Below are 26,501 nucleotides of genomic sequence, written 5' to 3' on the forward strand. Positions count from 1 at the left end.
ATCTTCAAGCAGCAAGGTATACCTTTGGTTTAGAGTCAAGACTGGCAGTGCAACTGCTTCGGGTTGTTGTATCCTGGAAACAAACGTGTTCTCTTGGGAGACACGAAATTTGTTTTAAGGGACCCGTTTCTAACACGATCCTCAGCCAAGAACAGTGTTTCTGTTCATTTTTCTTGTTCTTGTTTTTCATTTTTTCAGTTGTAATTGTACTGTATTTTATTTTCATTATGTTTGTTTCTATATTACAAGTTAATAAAGTATTTTATTTAAATTTTGCACGAACGGATTCCTACAATCTTAAAACAAATTTTAAAACACCGTTCGTGTAAGTCACAAACAATTCTGCTGTGATTCAATTTTTTTTTCGACACACAAGGTTGTGTTTTAAAAAAAATACTTTTTTCTCTGTTTTGATTCAAAGGTGCGACTTTGTCAAAACAGAACTCTGCTTCTACTCCCTTCTGTCGCTGAGTTCTGAAAATCTCCTGTTGTAGTCTTCAAAGTTGGACTTAGAAGCTACACGGTTGAATTTTTGAACTCCTAATAATAATAAAGTAGCGTCTTTATTATTTTGAAAACATAATTTAACTTGTTTTCTTGAAACTTTTCAGAATGTCGACTGAAAATGTGAACACGAGCAACACCAATGTTGTTGTCGGTACCCCTGCCAACACTATGGGAGCGTCCACGGTGGCGAATCATGCTGAACGACCCGAGAAGTTCTCGGGCCTCCACTTCAAAAGGTGGCAACAGAAGATGTTCATCTACTTGACCACCATGAACCTTGCGAGGTTCTTGACTGAAACCGCTCCCCAACCTGCGGAAGGGGAGACCAACGCTCAGGCTCTGAGCGCGGTAGAGGCTTGGAAGCACACAGATTTCATTTGTCGAGGCTATGTACTCAACGGTCTCTCGGATGCCTTGTATAATGTGTACTACAATATCAAGACTTCCAAAGAATTATGGGAGTCTTTGGATAAGAAGTACAAAACGGAAGATGCGGGAACAAAGAAATTTGTTGTCGCCCATTTCTTGAACTTCAAAATGGTTGATACTGTTATGAACCAAGTCCAAGAGTTGCAAATTATATTACATGACATCCATGCTGAGGGAATGGTACTTAGCGAGACATTTCAAGTGGCAGCCATGATTGAGAAATTACCTCCTGCTTGGTTGGATTTTAAGAATTATCTTAAACACAAGCGAAAGGAAATGACGATTGAGGAACTTGTCGTCCGTCTTCGTATAGAAGAGGACAACAGGGTGGCCCAAAAAGGCACCATTTTGCAAGCTTCGGCTAAGGCAAACATGGTGGAAGTTGGGGAGTCCTCAAAGGGTAATAAGGGCAAACGGGGTAAGAAGGACAACAAGGGGAAAGCAAAGGCTAACAACCTTGGACAGAAAAAGGGGGCTGTGAAAAAGAAATCTGCGCCTTTCCAAGGTACTTGTTACAACTGTAACGAGACGGGGCACCGTGCTAACCAATGCAGGAAACCTAAGCGTGAGCGTGCGCATATGGTTGATGAGGATGGTATGCCTCTGATTGCAATGATAACCGAGGAAGCGGCTATGATTGAAGAAGTCAACGCGATGGGTGAAAACCCAAAAGGATGGTTCATTGACACGGGTGCAACCCGCCATGTTTGTGGAGACAAGGCTCTTTTCTCTACATTCAAGGAAGCGTCGGGTGAAGAAAAGCTTTATATGGGAAATAAAGCTACCGCAAGCATCAAAGGGGAAGGCACAGTCATCCTGAAGATGACTTCTGGCAAGGAGTTGACCTTGACCAAAGTGCTTTATGTTCCAGAGATACGGAAGAATCTCGTATGGGGATGGATGCTCAACAAGTTTAGATTTCATCTAGTGTTTGAATCGGACAATTTTGTCTTGTCTAGACGTGGTACTTTTATCGGAAAGGGCTATGCCCTTAATGGAATGTTTAAAATGAATGTTTCGGTTGTAAACGAAAACAAAAATATGAATGAAACTTCTTCTTCTACTTACATGATTGAGTCTTCTAATGTTTGGCATGGTAGACTAGGACATGCAAATTTTAATTCTTTACGTCATTTGATTAAATTAAATTTAATACCAACATTCCATATTGAATCCGATCACAAATGCGAGACATGTGTCGAATCCAAACTAACGAGATCATCGTTTAAGTCAGTTGAACGAATAACCAAACACCTTGATTTAATTCATACCGATGTGTGTGATTTAAAAGCGGTTCCCACGCGTGGAGGAAATAAGTACTACATCACGTTTATTGATGATTGTACTAAATATTGCTATGTGTATTTACTAACGAGTAAAGACGAAGCAATAGAGAAGTTTATCTTGTACAAAAACGAAGTTGAGAATCAACTTAAAAAGAAGATAAAAACTTTGAGAAGCGAGCGAGGAGGTGAATATGTTGCACCTTTTGCGGATTTATGCGCAAAAAGTGGCATTGTACATGAGTGTACACCTCCTTATTCTCCACAATCAAATGGCGTTGCGGACACATTAAAAGAGATGATGAACGCCATGTTGATCAGTTCGGGAGTGAACCGAGAAATGTGGGGGGACGCCATTCTCTCAGCAAACTATCTTTTAAACAAGATACCCTTGAAAAATAGGGACGAAACTCCATATGAGTTATGGAGAAAAAGGAAGCCTTCGTACAAATACTTGAAAGTGTGGGGGTGCCTAGCTAAGGTGATTTTACCACCTCCTAAGGCTCTTAGGATAGGACCCAAAACTGTTGATTGCATTTTCATAGGATATGCACATCAAAGTAGTGCACATCGTTTTCTTGTACATGAGTCCAAGAATCCCCATGTACACAAACACACTATCATAGAGGCAAATTCTAATATTGTCTCATATTTTGAGAATGTGTTTCCTATGTTAGGACAAACACATGCGACTTCATCAACAGCGGCTGATGAAGCGGGTCCAAGTTCATCTACATGGTTAGATGAAGCGGGTCCAAGTTTATCTACGAGGATAGATGAAAGACATGAACGACCTGAGGTCGAGGAGGGTGAGCTTAGACGAAATAAACGACAAAGGGTTGAAAAATCCTTTGGTCCAGACTTCATGAGCTATATGGTTGAGGGTGAGCCCAATACCTACCGCGAAGCGGTTACCTCCGCGGAAGGACCTCAATGGCAAGAAGCAATTAAGAATGAAATTGATTCTATATAGCAAAATCGTACTTGGGAGTTAGTAGATCTTCCACCTGGTTGTAAACCACTTGGATATCATTGGATATTCAAAAGGAAGATGAAAGCTGACGGAGGTTAGTGATCAAAGGATTTAGACAAAAGGAGGGTCTAGATTACTTTGTTACTTACTCGCCTGTTACGCGAATAACCTCTATAAGATTGGTTCTTTCAATTGCGGCTCTAAGAAATTTGGAAGTTCACCAAATGGATGTAAAGACCGCATTTCTAAATGGCGATTTAGAAGAAGAAATTTACATGGAACAACCTGAGGGTTTTTCCGCCCCAGGAAACGAGGGCAAAGTATGTAAATTGGTCAAGTCTTTGTATGGCTTGAAGCAAGCTCCAAAACAATGGCACCAAAAGTTTGATCATGTCATGATTGACAATGGTTTCAAAATAAATGAGTGCGACAAGTGTGTTTATTTTAAAGACACACCAAGAGGTTATGTGATTTTATGTCTTTCTGTAGATGATATGCTTATCATTGGGAGTGATGATAACATGATCAACTCAATGAAAGACATGTTGAAAGCGAGGTTTGACATGAAAGACATGGGTCTCGCGGATGTGATTCTTGGAGTAAAAATCACTAGAACCCAAAATGGTCTTGTGTTGAGTCAATCTCACTACATGGACAAGATCCTTGGGAAATTCAATTCGGACGATATGAGTATAGCTCGCACTCCAATTGATAATACCCAACACCTAAGGAAGAATAGAGGCGAGAGTGTTTCTCAGTTAGAGTACTCAAGGATCAATGGTAGTCTCATGTATCTAATGACATGTACTAGACCCGACTTAGCATATGCTGTGAGCAGGCTAAGTAGATACACCAGTAATCCGAGCGAGGGTCATTGGAAAGCTATCATGAGGGTGCTTAGATACAGAAGATACACAAGAGACTATGGATTGCATTATACCCGTGATCCAGCAGTGATCGAAAGATACACTGACGCGAACTGGATATCGGATATAAAAGATCATAGATCGACAAGTGGATATGTGTTTACACTTGCGGGAGCAGCTATAGCTTGGAAGTCTTCCAAGCAAACGGTTGTAGCTAGATCCACGATGGAATCCGAATTCGTCGCTTTAGGTAAAAGCGGGGAAGAGGCGGAGTGGCTACGTCAATTTGTGGAAGATATTCCAAGATGGCTAAAGCCGTTGACGGCGATTTGCATACATTGTGACAATCAATCAGCGCTTGTTAGAGCACAAAGTGTGATGTACAATGGCGGATCAAGGCACATTCGACGTAGACACAACACGGTATGACAACTTATCTCAACGGGTGTTATCTCAGTTGACTATGTGAGGTCAAAGGAGAACATTGCGGACCCGTTAACAAAAGGCTTAAGCACAGATAAGGTGTATAGGTTGTCAAGAGGAATGGGACTAAAGCCCAAAGATGAAGGGAATATGAGGGAAACCTAACCTAGTTACTAGAGATCCCAAGATCTAGGTTCAATAGGCAAACTTAATCATAAATCCAAAGGGAGTCACTGTGGGGGGTGCCCCAAAATTAATGAAGGGAGTTGTATACTTCCTAGTCCATTCCAATCAGTGACGTGATTGAAAGGTTAAGCATGTTGAGGTTAAGGATTTTGAGGAAATCCAAGATTAACCATGATGCTTTTAATGATTCAGAGGAATCACCTATGTTAGAGAGAAGTGGGGTCGCTTCGAATGGATTTGTGGGGAGGCGCAAATCCTAGAGCTCTCGTAGAACCAGGAACATGTTCCATGACCATAAACGAACACAACCATGAGGACTTGACTCGACTAGGGAGAGTATTGTGTGAATGTATATTGTCGCCTACATAAATGGGGGATTGTTCAAAGACACCGCGTCTACAAGACCCGAGGAGCCTAAGTATGCTTCACAAAAGAAGGTTCAAAGGTTACACCTACCTATCTTGCAATACTCAACTGTTGAACGTGTATCGTTGAAACTTGATAGATCGATTTCTATTCATGTGGGGGATTGTTGGAAAATTGTGAAAATAGTATTTTTCACAAATATAGGAAAATGATTTTTTCCTATTTTGGACTAGAAATAAATATAATAAAATGAGCGGGTTTTATATATTTATTTGTGAGTTTGTGTTCTATGTTGGAAGAGCTTCGCAACGAACTAAACCTCGTCCAAAACGGAGCTAAGATGAATGAGATATCGATGCTCAAATTTGGTGTTTGAAACTTGAATGCTGAAAAAAGTGGGAAAGTGGCACCTTGTCCCCCATCGGATGAGAGATGAAACTTAAAGGGGTATTTAAGTGGGAACTCTCATTCCTTATTGTTTCATGGAAGCACTCACTAGTGTACTCGCGAAGGATGCGGAGCACCCTAACTTACACTCGCACATGCGTGCGTGCGCGTGGCGTGGGCGATGAGGCGCAATGTGGCGCTTTGATGGCGCACTTTGCACTTCGCATCGCTGCGAGCCGCTTGAGAGCCGCCTTTTTATTTTTGACCACGTGCGCGTGGTGGATCATAGAGGCTGCAAGGACCAAGTGGTGAAGTGGCGTGCAGGTTCGAGGCGCGTGACGTGGCAGTCCGCGCGCGAGTACACGTGGCACGAAGGCGCGCAGTTGCGCGCATGGTGCATGCCCCTGATGTGACGTGCGCGGCGCATCAGAGTGAGCCAAAACGGCGCGACTGTGTGGCGTGCTCGTATAGGCTCACAGGTGAAGTGGCACACACGCGCAGGTGCATATGGACCTGAGTCAGTGTGGCGCACGCGCGCATGGCAGTGAGCCAAAAGGACGAAGCGCGTATGAGGGTGCAGACCTGCGCGCGCAACAGTGTGTCTTGCGCGTGCGCGCGCAGAAGCTTCCAGCAGCAGTTAATGCCAGTGCAGTTACGTTTCAGCATTCGAAACTGACGAAATAATTGCGTTTGACTGAGAATTAAAGGACGAATTAAAGTGCATTGAAGACGTTTAATGCATTTTATTTCTCCCACTTAATTCTTTTTCTGTTTCGACTTCAGATTTGCCGTATAAATAGAAGGTTCCTATGACAGATCAGACACACCGAAATACATCAGCTTTCTCTACAATCTTTTCTCACAGAATATTTCTCTCATCTTCAAGCAGCAAGGTATACCTTCGGGTTGGAATCAAGACCGGCAGTGCAACTGCTTCGGGCTGTTATATCCTGGAAACAAACGTGTTCTCCTGTGAGACACGAAATTTGTTTTAAGGGACCCGTGTCTAACACGATCCTCAGCCAAGAACAGTGTTTCTGTTCATTTTTCTTGTTCTTGTTTTTCATTTTTTCAGTTGTAATTGTACTGTATTTTATTTTCATTCTGTTTGTTTCTGTATTACAAGTTAATAAAGTATTTTATTTAAATTTTGCATGAACAGATTCCTAAATTTAGTACATGATGAAGTTCATGATGTGTAGATTATGCCTTTTTATTCTGCTGAAACCTTGACTGTATTCTCTGAATTATACATAGTTTGAATAAATGCCTTTGGATTCTGTTGCCTTGAATGCCCCTTGTATCATAAAATTTGGTTTAACTTTATATAATCTACATACCTGCATGTTCAGTCTTAGGCCCAATCTTATCCAACAAGGTTTTGTTTGGTGTAGAAAGAAATTTTTGTTGGTTTTTAACTTTGAGTTAGTTTATTCAACTTATTATGTGTTTACTTCTTGGCTCATTATCAAGTTGTGTATAGCCTTATCCTTTTTTTTTTTTTTTTTTTTTTTTTTTTTTTTTTTTTTTGCTAAGTTGGTAAGAAAATACATCAAACAGAAGGCTTTTATTTATATCTTTTGTTTTTATTTTTTATTTCGTATTGTTTTTTATTTTTATTTTTTAAAATTTTCAAATTTTTCAAATTTTTATCTTTTTTATTTTCTTAAACTTTTTTTATAGTTATATTTTTTTCATTTTTTATGATAATTTTTTTTTTATTTTTATCTCATCTTAACCCGAACTCATCTTGATCCAAACCCATCCAGACCTCTTTTTTAAAATACTCATCCTGACCTAAATCCATCCTAACCCAAACTCATTTTGTCCTATTACCCAAACCCACCCAACCTACCACTTCGCCAGGCCTAAGTTTGACTATTAAAATTAGTTTATATTTTACACTTTCATCAACAATTCTATGTATCCTTAATAATATTCTCTTTTTGTTTTTGTTTTTTTTTTTTTTTGTAAGGTTATGATAAAGTGTCTCCCAAAGGGTATTAAAGGATCTTATGGATGTGCATTATGCGTATCAATAACTTAGAATGGTCGTTCAAAGTTGAGGGACAAAATTGTAAAGAAAAAGTCCAGGGATCGAGCAGTTAATTACTTCTTATTTGAATATTTAACATAGCATGTATCAAAAATTTTTGTTGGGATATTCTATCACGTCTGGTAAAAAACTGTTAGGATATCCTATCACGTCTCACAAAAATAACAATAACAAAAGGCAAATGGAGATTAAATATAGAAGAAAACCAAAAGATAAAAAGGGGAAGAATAAATTAAAGTGAACTTGTGTTATAGTTGGTAGTAGGTGTTGAAAACTTCAAAGTTAAACATGAGTGGCAACTAGGATTTTAATATGTATGGAAAGGGTCGAACATATGCAAGTAGAGGTAAAAACAAAAACAGAAGCCTTATTATAACTGGCCGGCTTGGCTTAGGAACTGACCTGACCGTTGGTTTGGAATCAGCTTGTAATCCTATAAGTTAGAAATTGGTTCCAACCCGGTTTCAAACCCGCTCTCAACCCCTGGTTTAGCTTTAAGTTGATATAAACAGGAACCGGTTCCACAATGTATTCGTTTGGAAAAAAAAACCTAATTTGTACACCTCTAAGTCTCATTTTTAACCCTATACGTTGAAATTGGTTCCAGGAGGCAACGCCCCCTTGGTGAAGGTCCAGGGGCAACGCCGCTGGGAGAAAGGTCCAAGAGGCGGCAGCCCTTGGCGGGGTTTAAGGAGCAGAGCTCCTGGCTAAGATCGAGTAACAAATTAATTACATTGCTTTATAGAAAATGCCTTAGAAAAATAATTTTCTTAAAATTACTCTTATTTTTGAAATACAAAATTAAGGCATTTTTAGGAGGAAATTTTAATTTTGAAATAAAAAAAAAAAACTGCCTTGTGACAGTTACCAGGTTGAATCCATAATTTGAAATTTGTGTTCTTGGTTACTCTCTCTAGTTCATACGAATTCTTACAACACACATACTAACTTCTATTTCCGAGTTGTATCCGATGAATTATTCAGAAAAACCGTCGAAATTATTTGATTTAAAAGTGATCACACATCTATCAGATCGCCGAAATAATTAAGTTTTATTCAAACTTAATTATATACTAATTCGTCATAAGTTGTTGTAAACTTGTAATTGTGAACATCCACTAAGATTCAAAAGTATCTTTAGGTGTTGTATTAGTCAAGTCAACTGTTATAAAAAAATAAGAGATATAAAAATTCCAAACTGCAAACACCTAACACAACATGTCATAAGGTATCTTATTTCACACCACTATATATAAACCTACCAGTTAACAAATTCATATACCAACCCAAAGCTAAAAGAGCAAATATGGCACAACAAACTTCCACTCCGTTAACATTTACCGTCCGGAGACATCCGACGGAGCTCATCGTTCCGGCTAAACCGACACCTCGAGAACTCAAGCCTCTCTCCGACATCGATGATCAGGGAGGCATTAGGTTTAATATCACACAGTTTCATATTTACCCAGGCAATCCAAAAATGGGATATAAGAACCCGGCTAGTGTGATCAGGGAGGCGTTGGCTAAGACGTTGGTGTTTTACTATCCGTTTGCGGGCCGGCTAAAGGAAGGTCCTGGAAAGAAGCTTACGGTGGATTGCTCCGCTCAGGGTGTGTTGTTTATCGAGGCGGAGGCTGATGTGACGCTAAAGCAGTTCGGGGTGACGCTTCAACCGCCTTTCCCGTGTAGCGAAGAGCTTCTTTATGATGTTCCTGGCTCCAATGGAATTGTGGATTCACCGATGTTGCTGATGCAGGTAAAATTTTTGTGGTCTGTACATACGATACTAAATCACGCATATTATAAAAATAAAACCCTAATCACGCATGAACAAAAACTAATAATCATGCATGTATAGAAAATAAGAAATCAAGCACTTATAACATCAGAATTCACGCAGTAAAACTCTAATCACGCATATTATAAAAATAATTACGCATATTAAAATTTCCTATACGTAAAGAAATATTGTAGTTTACATTTCAATTTTGTAAGTGGTAAATGTAGTGAAAAGAAATAATTCAAAGTTATATTCACCATCACTCATGCATGCATGGAAGAATTATACTTCAAAGTCAGATTCGATTTAAAAGTCAAATATATTCTCTACATACGTGAATAATTATATCTATCAATTTAAAAATATTTATAACATGCTGGAGCACAAACATACAAACATGGTTGCAAAAGTCGCTAGGCGCTTCCTAGTCGGATTCGGGAGTACTCGGGAAGTACTCGGCTTAGACGGAGATTACTCGGGGAGTAATTGGCCTGCGAGACCAGTACTCGTGCCTCGGCAGCCAACCTTGTAGCGAGTACTCGGAGAGTACTCGGAGCCTAGGCGGGTCTTTTACAACCATGCATACAAATACATTCACGATAGGTTTTGCTTATGTGGGAAATTCATGGAAACAACCAATTTTTTACGGAAACACTGACCAAATTTAATTGATAGGTGACACGACTTCTATGTGGAGGTTTCATCGTCGCTATACGACACAATCATAACATGTGTGATGTACACGGGTATATACAATTCATGACAGCATTGACTGAAATGGCACAAGGTGCATCAACACCATCAACGTTGCCTGTTTGGCAAAGGGAGTTGCTTTGTGCAAGGGACCCGCCACGTGTGACATACCCACATCGTGAGTTTGACGAAGTGCCAGTAACTGATGACATGATCATCCCGTTCGATGACATGGTACACAAGTCATTTTTCTTTGGACCAACTGAGATTTCAGCCATTCGTAGGTTCGTTCCAACACACCTAAAAAAGTGTACCACATTTGACGTCGTAACAGCTTGCATTTGGCGTTGTCATACAATCGCGCTCCAACCAAACCCTGAAGATGACATGCGTTTGCTAGTCATTGTAAACGCACGTTCAAAGTTCAAGACTCCACTCCCCGTAGGATATTATGGAAATGTGATATGTAGCCCCGCTGCCGTTTCCAAAGCTCGAGACCTATGTAACAAACCATTAGGACACGCGTTGGAGCTTGTGAGGAAAGCCAAATCCCAAGTCAGTGAAGAGTATGTGAGATCTGTCGCTGATCTAATGGCAATCAGAGGACGACCTACCTCGGCGTTTGGAAGCTATATCGTATCAGACTTGACACGTACGAGTTTACTTGAACTTGATTTCGGGTGGGGGAATGCGGTGTATGCAGGGCCTGATAACCCTCTTGCTGGTTTCTATACACGTTATATAAATCATAAGGGCGAGTCTATAATTGTGGTACCTGTACAGTTGTCGCGGTATGCTATGAAGAGATTTGCCGAAGAGCTAGATCGCATGTTGGCGCCAGACGATAAAGGCGATCTTGTTATCCAAGAACACTTGGCTACTCTTTCCAGACTATAATTTCCTTGTTTTGATTCGACAGGTCATGCATGATCAGCATGCAACAAGCTTTTAAGACGTGTTTTTTATTCAAATGTTACAAGTGTATATGTATCATTTTATGGTTGTGTGACTCTAATTTTGTGTATTCTATTGTGTTGTTTTTAATTGATCAATCAAAATAAATAAATGTTACTTTGAGTATTCTTATTTGGTGTATTCTCGTTTTTCTTAGTTTCCAAGGCCCCTTAAGCTTCCTAAAAGCACCCCAAGCCTACTATAGAGTTTTGTGGGGTGCGGGTAAGGACGAAAAACGTATGGAAAAGCTTGTACGAAGATGTGGCATGTATATTGGTGTGTGTAGATTTCATTATGTACATGGCTAAGTCTTATATGTATGATATTATTTGAATGTAATACACGTGTGAATGAACAGAACTAGTATATATGCATGTTTATAAATGGTAAATGGTGTGCCTAACAAAGTATGGTACTTGAAAGAAATTAAATGAATGTGTTTGTATATGCCATGTAGGTGTGAATTCATAGTGCGTGCATGTAGCACGAACTTGCATAGGGTGTATGTGTATGGTACACGTATGTAGGGCTGCAAACGAACCAAACGTTCGGCGAACAATTCGTGAACCGTTTGGCGGGAAGTTCATTTGTGTTCGTTTGTTTACTAAACAAACGAACACGAACAAGAAATTTCGTTTGTTTAGTTAAATGAACAAACATGAACAGAGGTCGTGTTCGTTCGTTTATGTTCGTGAACGTTCGGTAACGTGTTCGTTTGTGTTCAATACTTCATTAGTGTTTATAGTTTTTATATTTATTTAAATACTTCAAAATTTTGACAAATTAAACATCTGATAAGTGTCTGTGTATTATATATTCTCTTCATGAACGATTGTTTGTGTTCGTTTGTTTCCATTTGTGTTCATGAACACTAGTTTGTGCTCATTTGTGTTCGTCAACGTTCGTTGCCTAAAATTAACAAACAAACACAAACGAACACGAACAAGTTCATTTCCTTAACAAACGAACACGAACATAAAATCTCGTTCGATAAGTGTTCGTGAACGGTTCGCAAACACATATATTTCTTAACAAACGAACACGAACAAGGTCTTGTTCGTGTTCGTTTGGTTCGTTTGCAGCCCTACACATATGTATGTGTTGGATATATGAATGTGTACGCACGAGATGTAATCTAATGAATGTAGATTAATGGATTGTGTTTAAGTGAAATTGTGGGTTTTCAATATGTTTAAGTGAACACGTTGCTAACCGTGTTACTGTTGAGAATGAAATGAAAGTGAAGGTATGATAATGTTGGGCTCTCAGAGATTGGAAGCTCCGGTATAATGAACCAATTTGGAAGCACATCATAATGGAGTAGTATACATAGATAGATTGCTATGTTGTTATTTGATTATTTATATGTTTATTTCATTGTGTATGATGTTGGCATTTACTAATGTGTTAGTTGTATACGGTCACCATAGGTTACACAGATCGTCATTATCATCATGAGGGACAAATGCATGAAGATCGAGTTGAAGATCATGGATTGTACAGAAAAGTGGTCACATAGTTTGTATTCAAATGTTATATATGCTACATAAAATACGGATGAATGATGAAATTCTTTTAAAGAGGTCGTTTAAATAGTTTTCAAGTATGTTAGATCATTTAAAAAGGAAAAAATTTTATGGTTCGTATTTTCCATTGTGTCTTTTCGGTTAAAACTTGTTAGGGTCCTACACTTAACTTGAATAACACTTTTATGTTTTACTTCTACCAAAAGGTGATGTGTTACATTTACTTTGTTATTCAAATCTAATTGAGCATGACTTTTGCCTGATATGCATAGATATTTCACTTTTACCCAAAGGTAATGTGTTACATTCATGTCTTGCAAAACTAACTTGTGCCTAACAACTTAATTGTCTCACTGCTTCACAAAGGTGATGTGTTACAATTATTTTGCACCTTCTACAAAATTCTTAATTAGTCTATGGTGATGTATTTTTTGTTTAAATAGAACTTAATTTAGTTATTCGTTTTAATGTTAATAATAGACATATCTCAACTCCATTACTAGAATGGTCCTACTTTTAAATTAATTGCCCTATAGGTCACTCTAAGTTTTTCTAGTTAAGTATCTTATTCTTCTATTTTAAAATCAATTGTAGCTTCTAACTGTAGGATTCCACCATTGAATGGTGATAACTTTGCTACTTGGAAAGACTCCAATATGCTAACTATTGCCTTGCTGGATTTTTCATTTTGCACTAAGAGAGAATGAACCTCCACCACTTCATGATAAAAGTACTCTTGTTGAGCTAAAATTTCTCTGAAAAAATGTAAGAGGTGCAATCGTATAACTCCATTAGCATTGCAATCAGAGAAGCCATTCCAGACTTACGTTTTATTAATTAAATTTCCTCACTTATTTGAATTTGGTTGTCTCAAATATGTTCCTGCTAGCCTAATGATATATACACAGTAATTATAAAAATCAAACTTTAAGGGCGTATTCGTTAATTAGTGCCTAAATGCTTAAAGTTTAAAATTTGAGAGTATGATTAATGGGGTCTTTAATTGAATATCGATTCAATACCTGTATTTCTCTACTACGTTTTAGTTTAAAACTAAAATGAGTATTAAATCTTGATCATGCTTACCTAATGCGAATAATAAATGATAGCTCGGCCAAGTAGGGGAATGTAAGAATATTTTTTATAAATACATTAAACGTGGCCCTTATTATCATTTATCTTATATATTGATCATTGACTTAATTACCCTATATCATTAATTGGTAAATATTTGATATTCGATGGACGTATTTACACTTATTCGATAAGAATAAGGTTTCCCCTTTGGTGTATAAATAGAGGTTACAAGAGAGGGTTTAAAGTTGACACAATCACCACTGAAAGTTCGTGTTTCGGATCAAAAACCATGATTAGTTTGTGATTAAGTTCAAAGACGGAAGATTAAAGATTGATAAACACTTTCTTATATAAATTTGGGCAACATAACGTTACAAACCGACAATAATAAGCTATCCAAACTACACCGAAAGAGCATACATCATGGAAACAGAGAGAGACCAAGTGGTGGTCTCTCCCCCAAATCTAATACTTGAACTTGCAAATGACCTAAGGATAGGTATTTATAGGTCCACCACCTTCACTTGGAAATTTTCCTTCACTTGGAAATTCCAACCTACAGTGGATGGTCACTTGCAAACGCACAAAGTCAAACGAAAAATCTTTTCGTTTGACCACTTCATACGAACGGGTCTAAACACATTCGTGTGACTGTTTCACTAACTATTAAATAATCAGCATAAAATGTAACTGAATCTATTCGCACAACAACGGACACAAAAAACTGCACTAACAACCACCATAACGTCATCGCTCAATTGTCCATCCCCCCCCCCATTCCCTCTCTCTCTACAAACGTGATCATCAAGAGCATCTAAGAGATTCTAATCGTACACCCTAAACGGGAACTCGATCAGTCAAGAACATGTCTACATCCATCTTTACGATTTCTGGATTTATGGGTACAGTTCTATCTTTTTGTTTCTATCATGTTTCTCTAAATAATTTACCAACATATTTGGGATGTAAATCCATTTTTAGTAGAATTTATATCGCTAACATAAAAAATAAATGTGTGTCTTATTTTTTTAAGTATGAGAATATATTGTTAGAGAAAAACCAAAATATATCTTTATACTGAAAAAGTTATATCTATATATTAAACAAGAAAGAACAATAGTTTGAATCATGTAAATGAAATTGCTTTATAGAATATCAAATAACGACCAACTTAATATGTAAATGAAATCGCTTTATAGGATATTAAATAACGACTAACTTTATATTACATAACGACTAACTTTATATCCTTATATTAAATAACCACTAACTTAACTTTCTGAATTAATAATTATTATGGTAGGATTATATACAAACTCAAACTGTATTTTTTGAAAAAAAAAAATAATAAGAACCATTCATAATCTGACATGTCATCCTCTAATTTATGTATCAAGGGCATTTTTGTATTTTAGCTTAGAGTTGGTTTCAAAGAATTCATAAAATGATGGAAGTAGTTTTAATTCATATGTTGATTATACAAATTTATGTGCTGATTATACAAATTCATGTGTTGCTCGTATATGTGTTGGTTATACAAACTCATGTGTTGTTTATATAAATTACTAGTGCTAATACCCACGAATTTCGTGGTGTTGAGAAATGATATGTTTCTTATTTTTAGAAAAAAAAAATATATATGTTTACGAGGTATTGACATAAAACAGTATACGTTTATGATGATCATAAGGAACTTCTCCGAATGAAATTATTATGGAACTATAAAGTAAATAAAACAACCAACGTGCTATTGATTGATATAAATAAAACAAAAAGATAAATAAATGATGAAATCAAAATATCGATAGAAAGCCTATTAATTTAATACTTCTGCCTTTTGAAACTTCGTAACCAATAACCTCGCATTCGTTGTTGACCAGCTGCAAAAAAAAAAAAAAAAAAAAAAAAAAAAAAAAAAAAAAACCAATCATCACGATCACCTAACGTTCGACTTAAATCATATCATACCATCCAATAACACTACACCTATTGTAAACAATGTATATGAAAGAAAATATATTAGTGACAAATTGAAAAATGTAGTAAAAACTAAAATAAAATTAATCAATAATGTGAGAATGCATTGACAAACCTTGTTTGACCATCAATATTCATAAGCCAAGTATTTCCATCAAGAACTTTGATCTTCATTTCAGAAAACTCATATAAACCACCTAATTCAGTAATTAATTTTGGAAGGATCTACTTTTGATAACACAACAATTTTGTAAAATATTATTACATAGAACAAATACAAAAAGAAATACTACTTGGTACACGAAATTGAAAGTTTATTTGTACACTTGTTAGTACACCCAACTTCTTCAAACACACCCAAAATTATGATTGAATCCTTAAACCTCAAATAATTATAAGATGACAAAAAAAATATAAAGTATTATTTAAGTTATTAAATTTACAAAAGTCATCTGCAATAGCATTATTATTAAATTTACAAAAGTCATCTGCAATAGAATTATTAAATTTACAAAAGTCATCTGCATAGAGCTCAAGATTCTAAATTTAGCAAACATAGAACATCTACTAAAGAAGAAAGCAAATTAAGCAGGGAATCAAGCACTTAGAAGTTGACATGTTGATCAAGAATCTACGCAAAATTGAACCTTGAGTCCATGTTAGCAAAAGGGAAAATTTACAAACTTACTAACATATCTATTATATTTTTTTTTTTGAGTATAATCATATTATTTTATTGAAAATATAGGAGAAAAATTTACATCGAAATAGTTGGTAAACGGGCAACAAGCTGCGCCGCTACCCCTTTTTAAATAAGGGAAATTAAATTACAAACACAATTTACAAAAAAGAAGAAGAACCTACAAAATTGCACGACTTGTAAGCACTGCACTAAAAATGAGGCTAAACCCAGGCTCAATAAGCATGATATCAGAAGTATTCCTTACATAGCATGAGCTACATCAAGTCCTATGCGAGTGATTCCACACATGCACACTCTTGTAACTTCTTCACAATCTCATACTTGTGTTCTGCATATTCAGATCAAAAGAGTAAGCGTAAGAAGAGTAATCAATAACACCATTACACTAACTTTAAAAGGATAAAGAAATCACTAACCTCGGGAAAACTACAGCAAATCCATCAGCTTTCTCTATCAACTCTATCAAATTTATCAGTTGTAAGGTTGTTAATAGCCAGTGGTCATGTCTTATCACTGTGAAGTACATCCATTCCCGCCATTTCTTTTATTGCAGTCATTCTTTTAGTAATAGCATACGTATCACATTCTTTTAAATCATTTGGACTTGAACCTGGAAACATAAGGATTAAATGGGACTTGATTTAAACAAAAGGTAGAAATTAATATATGAGATATATGAGAATTAAGGACCATTCACTTGGAAGGGTCATGACTTTGTATCTTCCTTTAAATCTTCCCCTTCCACCACGCCCTTTAACCCTTATACTTATGATCTACAAAGTTATAACCAATATTTATATGAACTTATGAGCAGTTCAACAAAAAAAAAACGAAATATATACACAAAAAGAATCATCTTTCAATCTAGGAGTCAAAAAACCATTTGCGAGCAAGAGCATCACTAATAACTTGTTACTTTGTATTACACAGGTTGAACATGCAACTTTTTTTAGTATTAAATATTCAACATAAGAGAACATATTTAAATTATTTTTTTTTTTACTAAAACAATCTCATGAAGAGTTTTCAAACTTTAAAATGAGTTTGTTTTAACGTCGTATGTTATAATAATTCTACTCCTAAATTACACCAAATTATATTTATTTTATCCCATGTCAGAAATTGAACCCTAATCCCCCCCCCCCCTAAATAGGCATTGGCAAGAGCTTCTACCACCCAACCAAAGTACTCAACACAAAAGTGAATTAGATATTAACAAATCCCAACTTAGTTGTAGCATAGTGCAAGTAAGTGAATTAGATATTTGTATGCTTTTTCTTTAACAAATCCCAACTCGATGAGGCCTTTAAGATGAGGTGCTATGTTGAACATGGTTATAGAACTTTTTATTACACATTAATCATTGCCATTAATAAAGTTAATTAGATACTAACAAATCCCTACGTACTTGCAACTAGGGGTGCTAAACGGGTCGTATTCGCGGGTTGGCGGGTTCAACCCGACCCGAACCCGAAAATTTTACACAAACCCGAACCCGACCCGAACCCGAAAATCGTATCATACATAAGAACCCGAACACGACCCGAAGTTTCGTGGGTTGACCCGAACACGACCCGTTCAACCCGAATTTTTTTATTTTTTTTCTAAAATTAATATATTAAAATTAAAATTTACTTAAAAAACACAAATGTATATAATAATATCATATTTAAATTATAAAATCTATGTTAATTTCTCTTTTTAAATTATAATCATTGCTTAAAATACACACCCAATTTAATTTATGACATAAAATATATTGTAAAAAATATAATATAGTATAAATGTGTTAAACGGGTCAACCCGCCAACCCGATCAGGTTGACCCGAACCCGACCCGTTAACCTAAACGGGTTCGCGGGTTCAACCTGAAACTGACCCGAACCCGTTTAGACTAAACCTAAACCCGCGAATTTCGTGTTAGGTTCGTGTCGGATTTTCGGGTCGTGTCAGAAATTCACGCCCCTACTTGCAACATAGTGCAAAACTTGACACTACTTATTTTATTCTTTAATATTTACTCAGGTAACCTTCATGGGATAAAGTAAATAAGTTTATATTTGAAATCATGTTTAAAAAAAAAGCATACAAATATAAGTGATTGTGTTAATATACACTGCCATTAATAAGTTCAAAAATCATGGATGGTTTGCCAACTCTCAATTATTTTAAAGTTAAATCAACCAAATGACATATTTTTAAAAAAGCTGCCTAACCTACCGTTCACATTTTATAAGTGACCCAATATGACTCTTTTAATTATTAGGTAGGATAGATTCGACACAAATGAAAAACTCTTCTCTAGTCAACCTTACAAAGAGTCACGATCTTTGCAAACGGCGGTTTCAAGTGTAGATCTTGCCAAAACTGTCATAATCGACAATTCCCTACAGTTTGTGAATTATAACATATAGAGGCAAGTATAATACAAAACCAATTTTAGGTAATACCTGCAATTATAAATAAATTCTTGTATGTAATGTGCTAGCTAGCTGTAGTGTGTGTGTGAGAGAGAGAGTTATAATGTTACATAATCATCAAGACATCCAAAGCCTCCCAAACAGATCTTTCAGCTTCAAAGTCTAGTCCACTGGTGACTTCATCACGAAGAAGAATAGATGGGTTTAAAAGCACTGCCATAGCAACGGAAAGCCTTATTTACTTCTCTTCTGTCAACGATAAACCAACCCTGCCTACCTGAAAAAAACAAAATAGCCGTTTTACTTAATATCATAATAAGGCAGAATATTTTTTAACTTAAAAAATGAAAGAAGCCTCATTAGAATTCCACCTGTGTATCATATCCCTTCTCGACTGTGGTGATAAAAGTATGTGCATGAGCAATTTTAGCAGCATCTTCAATTTGTAGCAATGTGGCATCTCTGCCATAAACAGTATTGTCCCTGATTGGCTTAATAAAGCAGGTTCCTAAGTGACTAACTCAATTTGACTTCTTAGCCATTCTATTTTTAGGTTTTTTATATTCTTCCCATCCAAATGAGCTTCGCCTGAATTATTTAAAAAAAAAAAAGAAGAAGATTAAGGTAAGAATGGTTTTAATAAAGATATTATGAAAAATGAAACAGTTTAATACCTAAAGTAGGGTTGTAGAACCATTCCATAAGGGGTATAATGCTACTTTTGCCAGATCCATTTCTACATGGGTTTATTGAAGAGGTATGGTCCCAATTCCCTGCCTACATGGCAGGGACCACACCACTTTTGTACACACAAGGCATCCATGTCACCGAAATACTCTAGAAGCTTCCAGAAGACCTCTGGGCAATTCACAGCTGACATCAAAGATGCTCTATCCGACATAAAGGACAACACGTGTCACCACTAGTAGAATGCCACATAGGCCTGCGACAACCCAGGGAGCAAGGCTGACGGTACCAGTACGAGGTATCCAACATGGGCAAATACAAGAGTGCCACGTGTACCACTACGCCTGTTATGACAGAGCAGACCAAGAGGATATTCCCCTTGGTCGGACAGCTGGCACGCGCCCACAGCTGGCACAGCCACTCCTTCCTTCTTCACCCTCCGGCTATAAATAGGACCCTCCATCATTCAGGTTCAGGATCTTGGTTCTCCTTACTCACTATATACACACACTGTTTATTTCCTCTCAGAGCAGTACTTATTCTCACGCCGGAGCCTGGTTAAGAGGGAAAACCCCCTTCCCCCCTCTTAACGAGACTAACGGTGTTTACTGTTTTGCAGATCTCTAGCCATCAAATACGAGTAGAAGAAGAGGTTGAACCCATCAGACGAAACAACCCCACTGATTGTCCTTGTGTTAACCAGTGTTTCAACATTGGCGCCATCCGCTTTTTTGCAAAACCACTCTCACCTCTTTTCTTTTCTAAAAAACACTCGTGAAAATGGCAGAACAAAATCATTCACACCCAGTCGACGGAGAAGTTTCTTCCTTTGAACTCGTTTCGGACTCGGCACACGTCCAAAGGGGTCAAAGGAACGAGACCATCCAAGAGGGTCAGCTGAACAACGATTTTCCATCCATCTTTGGAAGTGCATCCAGGGCTGTTAGCCAAACCACAACTGGACCCACTTTCCAAACACCAGCAAGAGTCATCACTCAAACCACAAACGGAGCTGCTTTCCAATCTCCAACGGGGATACTACACCAAACACCTCCGCCGATGCAGACTCTAAGCCATGGAGCAGGCTTTTCTGCTCCATCGGAACAAGCACAACTCAACTACTCTGCACTTTAGGGCTACCCGAGGGAAAAACTCTGGCTTCCTGGTATGCCGAACAAATGGCGTCCATAAACCTCGTTTATACGCAGCTCAGCGCATAACAAGCCTTGCTCCAAGCACAGGCTAACCAATCAGCATTCGTAACTCCACAACCAAGGTCTCTGAGTACACACACGGCTCAGCAGACAAATGCGTGGAACCTACGTCCAGAAAGAGGTCCAGTGCAAAATGTAAGAAGACCTAGCGTACACGACACGCGCGATACTTATGCTGAAACAGAGAGCAACTTCGTGCAAAACTCCAATCTACAACGAAGGCCGATCCAAACCCGTTTGGGCTCGCGCAACATGAATACGGAATGGGAAGAGGAGGAAGACGACCCAACTTACAAGGAGGAATCCATAGTGTTTAGCAGACTTCCTCCGGAGCACGAAGCATACAAACCAACCAAGCGCGCGGGGTATAACCCCAAAGCAGAGCATGATTACACCTTGAGCTATCGTCCTGAGGACATGGCAGAAAATTCAAAATTCATCCGAGAAATCGCATGCGCGGCCATCGACAAAACAAAATTACCACACAACGTGGGTAAATACAATGGGTTGACGGACCCAGATGATCACCTCCAGGTGTTTAAGGGCGCAGGGGCAACAGGCGGATGGAACTTACCAACATGGTGCCATCTGTTTGCTCAGACATTCGTCGGCGCGGCACGCATTTGGTTCGACAACTTACCGGCAGGCAAAATCAAATCATGGGTCGATTTCAGAGAGAAGTTCCTAGCACACTTCTCTCAGCAGAGAAGACAAGCCAGAGACCCTGGTGACTCTTTAAACATATGGAGAAGAGACTACGAGAGCGTAGAGGATTTCATCACAAGATACAACAAAGAATGCTTAGAGATCGGTGACATACCAGAAAAGATGATGCGCGCACACTTCATGAGAGCGGTCAAGTGCGATGACTTGGTTAAAAGAATCAAAGGGCGAGACGGAGGACCCAAAGACTGGGAAACCTTCGTAGAAGCAGCCAAAACAATTGCGCAGACAGACAGGCAGTTGACCAGTGACGATCACCGTCAGCGCGCGCACAACCATAACGATCGACACAACAGAAGAGGCAGAAATCAACCCTGGAAGGCTTCCGGGCACAGAGAAAGAAGTCCCCCACGGGACGATGCACGCCATACAATCAACCAGATAGCCCATCGAAAGGAAGTGAAGCGAGAAAACAGAGAAAAGCAGTGGACTCCACTGACTAAAACACCTTCCGAAGTCCTAGCTACAGAAAATCATCAGTTCAAACCACCCCTACAGATGCGCAACAAGAGGGGTCAGGACCCAAATCTCTTCTGTGAATTCCACAAAGATACGGGCCACTTAACCGACGACTGTTTCAGTCTAAAGCAAGAAATCGAGAGAGCCCTGCGAGATGGAAAGCTCACTCATTTGGTCAAAGGCGGAAAGCGCGACTACCGCCAAATACAAAGAAGAGATGAAGGACCAGATAACAAAAAGCTCAGAAAGCTAGAAACCCACATGGTGCAGGGAGGTCCACGAAGACCAAGGAAAAACTACAACAAGCGCGCGCAAGATGATTCATGGCACGAAAGGCAAGTTATTTTTCCAGTCGTTAGAGGGGGTCCAAGAGAAAAGCGACCAATAATCATTCCCGGTGTGGTTGGCCACTACCAGACAGATTACATCTTCATTGATCCCGGGAGCACCGCGAATATTATATATGAACAGTGCTTCAATCAATTTGATCAAGAGGACAAGGCGCTCCTAGAGCCAGCCGATTATCCACTAACTGGTTTCTGCAACGAAGCTGTCTTTCCCCTAGGACAAATATCATTCCCGGTGTTGCTTTCAGACGGGAGAAATTCAAGAACTGAAGAAGTCACATTCATGGTATTGCCGGCGCACTCAAGACATGACATCCTCCTGGGAAGAGAATCCCAAGGAGATTTCAGTATGATCTGCTCTGCACCACATTCCGCTGTTGGATTCCCCACCGAAACAGGCATTGCGCTGATATATACCAGTACGACCAGCCAAAGCAAGCCAGCACCGCGCATAGAGGCAGAAAAATGGGTATTAAACAGCACATACCCAGAACAAACAGTCACTCTGGGCCCGCCATGTCCGACCTGACGCGCGCGGCGCTCAAGAAATTACTGCACGAGAACATGGACGTGTTCGCCTGGACACCGGCTGATATGGTTGGTGTTCCACGGCACATAGCAGAACACCGTCTAAATGTCTCAGAAGACGCAAAGCCAGTGGTGCACGCCAAACGCCACCTAGGCGACATCAAACACGACGCCATGAAAGAACAAGTGCTAGAGTTGCTAAACGCAGGAATCATCAGAGAAGTCAGGTACCAGACATGGGTAGCAAGCCCAGTAATGGTAAAGAAACCAAATGGCAGCTGGAGAATGTGTGTCGACTATAAGGATCTGAACAGGGCATGTCCCCGTGACTACTACGCTTTACCAGACATAGACGAGAAAATCGATTCTCTGGCAACATTCCGGTGGAAATGTTTTCTGGATTGCTACAAGGGGTACCATCAAGTTCAAATGGCCGTTCAAGACGAAGATAAAACCGCATTTCGCACGCCAACAGGGTTGTATTGCTACACCAAGATGCCGTTCGGCTTAAAAAATGCAGGCGCAACATACCAAAGGCTGATGAACGAAACATTCAGTGACGCCATCGGTAAGTACATAGAAGTGTACATGGATGATCTGGTAATCATGAGCAAAGAGGAGAGCGCGATGCTGGCAAATATTCAGAAGACATTCAACACGCTACGCAGCGTAAGTATCAAGCTGAACCCAGCAAAGTGCTCATTTGGAATGGAAGAAGGGAAGGCTTCATAGTCACAAAGGATGGTTTCAAGGTAAATCCAGAAAAGGTCCAAGCCATAGAAAGGATGTCTTCACCAGCAAACATCAAGGACATGCAGAAACTAGCAGGACGATTAGCAGCACTCAATCGTTTTCTAGCCAACCACGCTGCAAAATCCTTCCCATTCATCAAAACTTTGCGCAACTGCATGAAGAAAAGTCAATTCCAATGGACTCCGGAAGCAGAAAGTGTGTTCCGCGAGATGAAAGATTGCCTCATAAAACTACCGACACTAACCGCACCAAACAAAGGAGAGCCTCTGGTACTCTACCTATCAACTTCCGACAGGGCAGTCGGAGCCGTACTACTCGTCGATCGTCAAGGTGTCCAGACACCAGTTTACTATGTGTCGCGAACCTTGACCGACCCAGAGACTCGGTATGCAATCATGGAGAAGCTAGTCCTTGCACTGATCCACGCTTCAAGGCGGCTGCGCAGGTATTTTGCCAACCACGTCATCCACGTGCTAACAAACTACAACATTGGAAATATCCTTGCAAGGCCAGAAGTATCAGGAAGGTTAGCCAAATGGGCAATAGAACTGGGAGGTCATAACGTGGTTTTCAGACCACGACCATCAATCAAAGGCCAGGTCTTGGCAGATTTTATGACGGAAGTCCCAGATGACAAAGACAGAGAATGTAAGGCGATGGAGAAAGCCGAGAAAAGGCAAACAGAAGAGCCATGGCTGTTGTACACAGACGGTGCATCTAACGAAGATGGAGCAGGCGCAGGGCTAAGGCTAGTGAGCCCAGAAAAACACGAGTTCACATACGCCATACGCTTGGACTTCAAGAGCACAAACAACGAAGCCGAGTACGAAGCTTTCCTGGCTGGCCTGCGATTAGCAATCAAAATGGGGGTCCGACACATCGAAGCGCATGTGGACTCCATGTTAGTAGCAGGCCAAATCAACTGCCAATATGAAGCCAAAGGGGATATAATGGCACTCTATCTCAACCAAGCGAAAACATTGCTACAAACCTTCTATTCCTACAAGGTGCACCACATAAATCGAAGTGAAAACAAGCCAGCAGACGCTTTAAGCAAGCTTGCGTCAACAAGTTTCCAGCACCTAGCAAAGGATGTGCGCATAGAGGTTTTGAGTAACCCATCTGTTCCACTCAGAGAAGTAAGCGTCATCCAGACAGGAACCACGTCCTGGATGACACCGATAATCATGTACTTACAGTCCGGGATACTCCCAGAAAACAAAGCTGAGGCACGAAAGATCCATTACAAATCAGAACATTATCAGATGGCAGACGGGATACTATATCGAAAGTCATATCTTGGCCCACTGCTAAGATGTGTTGACGCCGACGACGCGAATTATCTAATCCGGGAGGTACATGAAGGCATTTGTGGTATCCATGCCGGGCCGCGAATGGTAGTGGCAAAAGTAATGAATGTCGGGTACTACTGGCCCAGGATGCATCTCGACGCTGTAAAAGAACTGAGAAAATGCAGTGGCTGTCAAAGGCACGCGCCAAAGACCATGCACCCCAAGAACGAACTAGTGCCGGTAACAACTGCATGGCCTTTTCAACAATGGGGCATAGACATGGTAGGACCTTTCCCAGAGGCTCCAGGAGCAGTCAAGTTCATAATAGTCGCGGTTGATTACTTCACCAAGTGGGTAGAAGCAAAGGCCCTCGCATCAACCACATTGGCAGTCGTTAAACGATTCATATGGGAGCAAATCATATGCCGGTTCGGCTTACCCCTCAGAATCATCACCGACAACGGAACAAACTTTGCAGCAGATGATCTCGAACGATGGTTCAAAGAACTGAACATCGAACATACCTTCTCTTCGGTTGCTCATCCGCAAGGGAACGGTCAAGTCGAAGCAGTCAACAAGAGCATCGTCGATGGCATAAAGGCAAGGCTCGGTGAAAAACGACGAGGGTGGGTCGACGAACTACCCAGCATACTATGGGCCCATAGAACAATGCCAAAAACAAGCAACGGTGAAACACCCTTCAGCTTGGTCTATGGGTCCGAAGTTGTGATCCCAGCAGAAATCGGGCTACCCTCTCCGAGAATGCTCTCCATGAACCTAATCAACAACGAAGAAGAAAGGAGGATCGACCTGGATCTCCTAGAAGAACGGAGAGAGATGGCAGCAATCAATGAAGCCAAATACAAATCAAAGCTCGAAAAGTATTACAACTCCAGAGTCCGAATCTGCACATTCAACCCAGGAGATTATGTCCTAAGAGACAATGAAGCGTCCAACGCGGAGAAACCAGGAAAACTGGCTCCCAAATGGGAAGGCCCATGCATCATTGACGAAGTACTCGGCAAGGGAGCCTACAAACTACGCACCATCAACGACAAAGAGGTTCCACGAACCTGGAATGCCCAGCAACTCCGAAAGTGCTACATGTAACACAACCATGTAATCGTAAAGGGCGTACAGGTAACACATTTACTCTAATACAAGAAGTGTTTGGCTAGTTTTATTTCATGCAAATTTCTTGTCACAACTGCATTTATTACTTTGGGCGTACACGAAAACATCAATGGCTTGACCATAGGAAACGTTGTAGACCTCCAAGGCTCGTCACAACCAAGTGAACAGCCGGGTCAGAAACACAACCAAAGCCTACAAAACGCCAAAACTTAACTTCGTGCCCACATAAACACGAAAATATCGATAGCAAGGTAACTAAACATTGTAATGCTCCCAAGGCTGATTACAGCTGAGCTCACACAATAACCTGCAACTCGATCACTTCGTATGTCACATACAAGCGCGCATACTTAAACGACAGAATAAAAACGTTGTAGTAACACAACATCACCTGTCAGCGCCATCACTCATTCGTAACACCTGATCAAAGTAATTAAACATGCACATATTATGACAATTTCAAAATTCGCATAACCACAATCAAAGCGGTAAAACATTCGTCAGAATAGCAAATACACAAAATCAAAGTTAAGCAAATTAAAATTGTCTTAAACCAAACGCTATTACAAGCCTGTTCACGGCTATACACGGCGCACAGGCCGGAGATTCGCCCATCAGGTCTGACTAGGGCCAGCACCTCCTGATGCACTCCCATCCTCTCCCAAGGCTTTCTTCAACAACGCCACTCCATCCACTTTACGAGCCAACTTCTCAGCGGCCCGAACAACAGCAAACTCAAGCGTTGAAAATTCTTTACGC

The 26,501-nt window shown here is 39.6% G+C and overlaps 1 protein-coding gene across 1 annotated transcript; it reads left to right on the forward strand.

Moving 5' to 3' along the window:
- Positions 1-8,767: 8,767 nt before the first annotated feature.
- LOC110891243 (benzyl alcohol O-benzoyltransferase) lies at positions 8,768-11,033 on the forward strand. Its single transcript, XM_022138933.2, has 2 exons — positions 8,768-9,232; positions 9,932-11,033. The coding sequence occupies exons 1-2, from the start codon at positions 8,783-8,785 to the stop codon at positions 10,844-10,846; spliced, it is 1,365 nt and encodes a 454-aa protein (XP_021994625.1). The 5' UTR covers positions 8,768-8,782; the 3' UTR covers positions 10,847-11,033.
- The last annotated feature ends 15,468 nt before the right edge of the window (positions 11,034-26,501 follow it).

The sequence above is a fragment of the Helianthus annuus genome, chromosome 11 (assembly GCF_002127325.2).
Source record: "Helianthus annuus cultivar XRQ/B chromosome 11, HanXRQr2.0-SUNRISE, whole genome shotgun sequence".
In the NCBI taxonomy this organism is placed as follows: Eukaryota; Viridiplantae; Streptophyta; class Magnoliopsida; order Asterales; family Asteraceae; genus Helianthus; species Helianthus annuus.